At 51.4% G+C, this 4473-nt stretch overlaps 1 protein-coding gene across 1 annotated transcript; it reads right to left on the reverse strand.

Annotated features, from left to right (window-relative positions):
* Positions 1-479: 479 nt before the first annotated feature.
* Positions 480-3893, reverse strand: EAH_00052750 (adaptin N terminal region domain-containing protein, putative; the record flags this gene model as incomplete). The annotated part of the gene is made up of 1 exon (XM_013394055.1): positions 480-3893. The coding sequence occupies one exon, from the start codon at positions 3891-3893 to the stop codon at positions 480-482; it is 3414 nt and encodes a 1137-aa protein (XP_013249509.1).
* Between the last annotated feature and the right edge of the window lie 580 nt (positions 3894-4473).

Consider the following 4473-nt stretch of genomic DNA (forward strand, 5'->3'; position numbering starts at 1 on the left):
TTACTCCATTTGTCGTACAGACGCATCCTTCAAGGGCTAGAAATATATATATATATATATTTGCTTATATACAATATATATATATATATATTAATATATATATATATATATATATTTGCTATTTAAAGGGGTTTATTGAGGAGATATGTCTGTGGGTTGTAATAGGAAGTGTTTGCTGCTCAGGTGTATGTACACTGTATGTTTTTATTGCCTTGTTCGAAGCCGCCCTTCAGTCAAAAGAAAAACCCCAGAAGAAAATTAATGCAACATCCTCGGGGCTGCAGAGGCCCCCGCTGAGCCTGTATGAAACAGTCTAGGAGACAGCCAGCGAAATAGCATCCAGTGCTGCTGCTGCTGCTGCTGCTACTGCTGCTGCTGCTTCTGCTTTAGGTGGTAGTCTAGGAGAGAGGCGGCGAGATAGCACCCATGTTGCTGCTGCTGCTGCTGCTGGTGCTGTTGCTGCTGCTTTAGGTGGCGGTCTAGGAGACAGGAGGCGAGATAACACCCCACGCCTGCTGCTGCTGCTGCTGGTGCTGTTGCTGCTGGTGCTGTTGCTGCTGTTGCTGCTGCTGCTGCTGCTCTTCATCACTTTCTTCGTCTTCTCCTACAACAATCTCCCCTATTGGAGTGTTCGCCCCAGGTGTACAGACAGGTGGATCGTGAGAAAATGTGTCTGCTGTCCCCTCATCAAAGGCCCCCCAAGCGCTGTTATCTGCATTTTTCTCGCTGAGGTTGCTGCTGCTGCTGCTGCCTTCTGCGGGCCCCACACCGCTAGATCGGGTGCCTGTACACTCCGTGCTATTGGCTCCGGAAACCGCGTTGCTGCTGCTGCTGCTGCTGCTGCTGCTGTTCAGACACTCTAAATCTGCAAGAGGATCTCCTTCATAAAACAAATCTAAATCTCCTTGACTTAGAGGCCTCTTCCCTCCATCAATCCTCCCCATTAGAGTTGCTGCATTATCTTGTCTTATAACATCAGCAGAACAGATAGCACGGGGGCCCCTGGCTGCTGTGGGGCTGAGTGTTGAAGTACCCCCTTGGGGGCCCCCATGGGGGCCCCCCCCTCTTACTACTCTCATTCCTCTTGATAAGAAAGAATCTTTTAAAGGCTCTTCTTCTGCTACGCACTGCCTAAAAGAGTTGTCAGAGTCAACAGATGCAAACGCAGGCAGTGATATAGAGCCAGGGAGACGAAGGGGCCCCACAAGGAAAGAAAGAGAGCTGCAAGGCCACACACTACTGGTACCCTCGGGAGACGGGATCGCACGATCCCGATCCCCATAACGATCCCCGCCCCCGCAAGCGATATCACTAGGCTGGCGTGGGGGGCTGCTGCTGCTCGTGCTACTACTGCTGCTGCTGCTGGTGCTGCCTGCAGAAGCAGAAGCAGCAGCAGCTGCAGCAGCAATGGAGGTTGTAGGGGAGGAGAGCGCATGCAAGTACTGTTCTGCGAATCTGTAGATATCTTTATCTGTTTCTTGTATTTCTTCTTCAGGTGTATTGACTTTATCTATCAAAGCCCCGTATAGACGCCCCATATCTCTCACTTCGTAGCTGCTGTCATACATTGCTAGCTGCAGCAGATACTGCAGCAGCAAATCTAAACGTGCGAAATGCTCTTCACTCTGCTCCCGCGAAGGAGGAGGGATTAACCGCTGCATCTCTCCCTGCTGTGCAACCTTAACATTGGCTGTTGTTGCTGCACTTGAAGGGGCCCCCAAGGGGGCCCCCTCAAGAGAAGCCTTTATGGGGGCCCCCTCATTAGGGGCCCCCTCATTAGGGGCCCCCCCCTGGGGCCCCGTTAGCCTATTGTTTCTGTGGAATGCCCAAAGACGAATGCCTAATAGGAGTATCTGCAGCTTAACCTCTTCTGCTTCTCCTCTGAAACCCCTAGACAGTTGACGTAGTGCGTCTGCAGCAACCCAAGAGACTTCATAATGATATTTACCGATTACCCATATTAAAGAGGCCCTTGCAGCAGGTGAAAATAAACGAGAGAGCTGAGCAGCAAGATGCAACACTAAACGCGCCAGGGTTTCGCTGTCTTCTTCATTTTGCTTCTGCTGTATTAAAGTACGTATGCCGACCACTGCCTCTGCAGCAACAGCAGCAGAAGCAGAATCAAGCAAAGAAACAAACAAACGCATGCAGAAGACCTGTGCTTGTTTATGCTGCAAAGCCAGAAGTGTAAGCACTCGAAAAGTATTAGTTAACAGGCCCTCATCCCCAGCCCAGTGTATATACACCCGAAGCTCAGGCAGCAGCACAGAAAGGCATGAAGGGTTTGCTGTGCCTATACACTGCAGCAAACTTAACTTCTGCTGTCGCACTGGGAAGGAATCAGACTGCTTTAAATAAAACTCCTTCATGTGCTTCTCGAACAAACGAGGATTAACAGAAACAAAAGAATATATTACTCGCAGCAGAGGCTCTTTAAAGTCGCTGGGGCAGGTGTACATACACCGCAACAAAGGCATTACTACGCAGCCCCAACAACTCGGAGGAAACAAACACTGAAAAGCCGCGCATGCAGACACAACAACTGCAGCACTATCGCTGCTCAGCAGCATCTCTAACGCCTCTTCAAATCGTTCAAAGTCTTCAGGAAGAGGTTTGTACAGCTTCTTCTGAGGGGCCCCCGGGCACCCACTCCCGTTGGCTAACGATCCATTCATAAACCCATGGGGGCCCCCCTGGGGGCCCCCTTGGGGGCCCCCTTGGGGACCTCCTCCTTTTCCTACACTTCGGCTGGCCAGGAAGGCGAGAGAAGAGAGTCTGGGGGCCCCTGCAGCACTGCTGGTGTTTGCATTTGCGTTGTTGATATGTTCTAAAGCATCCGTGTGGGTTTGAGGGGGCCCCTGGGGGGCCCCCTCATGCACTTCATCTTCCTCCACAGGCTGAGGCTGCCTGAAGAAGCAGCGGCAGTACCTTGTTAGGAGATCAACAGCAACTACTTGGGGCCCTGGCTGCAGCTGAGGCAGACTAGCAACAATGCGGGAGTAGAAGGGATGCAGCAGCGCTAAAGCCTGCTTCTGAGAGCAAACACCTGCTTCTCTGCTGCAGTGTGGGGCCCCTGCAACAGGGGCCTCGCCACCGTTGGGGTGGCCCCCATTGCTGCTGCTGCTGCTGCTGCTGCTGCCCAGGGGCCCCACAGAGGGGTCTGCTGCTGCACTGGGGCCCTCCTCCACCAGCGACTGAAAGAAGATAAGACGAAAAGATATTAAAGCAGCGCCTGAGACCGCCAACTCCCCGTCTCCTATTAGCTGCAGCAGCAGCTCTACGACTTCTTCCTTCTGATCTGTGTCTAGGAAATATATTTTTGCTGCTGCATGCGCTGCTGTCTTTCGTACAAGGGGAGACGTATCTGCTGCAGCACGTTTGAGGCTGTGCAGCAGCAGCTGCACGATCTCCAACAAAGAAAGAGAAGATAAAGACTTTAAAGCAGCAGCGCGAACTACGTGGGCTCCGCTGTACAAGTCTTTCTGATAACAATTCACAGACAGCAATGCTAAGTCCGGCTGCTCATGTGCATGCTGCACGAGGTAAAGATACACCAGACGTTTTAGCTCGAAGTCCGTGGTGGAGAGGTTCTTCAAGACATCAGCAAAAAACAAAGAAGAGCCTCCTTCAGCCCCAAACTCCCCTGGGGCATAGGTGCATGCAGCAGCAGCTTCTGCTGCTATAGCGCGACGAAGGCCCACGAGCTTCGTCTCCGTGTTGGGGCTTGACAGCTGCTGACGAATCTGAGAAGCTTGAATCTCCCCCTCCTTGAAGTAGTTGCTTTCACTTGAGCTCACCAGCTTCAGCAGCGCCCGCACGCCCTCAGACGCCTTCTGTACCAGCGGTGCAGCAGCCGCTTGCGTTGCGCTGCGCACTTTGTCTACCTGCTCCATTTTCTAGGAAAAGTTGCAAGCAGCAGCAGCGCTCACGAAAGAAGAAACACGCACAGGGAGCCCTGATGTATATATATATATATATATATATATATATATATAAAGGGCGGGAGGCCACCGCTAGCTAGCGGGCATGCAGACAAAGAAGACACCCATGTAGGGCGTAGACTGCTGGGGAGACAGAAGGAAAACAGGGAGGGAAAGGGATGCGCTTTAGACAGTAATCACAATATGCTGGATCTTGAATGCTCGCCGACGGCTCGGGAGGCTCAATTCTTCTCAACTGGTGGAAACTCAGCAGCTGTTTGCTGTGGAGAACGACGTAAAGTTATGGAAAAGGTTTATTTTTGAATGCTTCCTATCAAGCAACCAGAAAGGACCGTAAGGAACCACATTCAGCTGGCTGATCTACCGCTGTCTCAGTCGCATCTCAGCACGACAGGAGTTGAACGATCGCCCGAAGCCGCAATAAAACGCCACCTTCAGGGTCAAGAATGAAGATAATGAAGAAAAAACAAACGGGTTTACAATAAGAAGAGGATATTTAATAGAATGACGAGGAAGAAGAAGATGTACACGA

The sequence above is a fragment of the Eimeria acervulina genome, genomic scaffold, assembly GCF_000499425.1.
Source record: "Eimeria acervulina Houghton genomic scaffold, Eah_scaff950, whole genome shotgun sequence".
Lineage (NCBI taxonomy): Eukaryota > Apicomplexa > Conoidasida > Eucoccidiorida > Eimeriidae > Eimeria > Eimeria acervulina.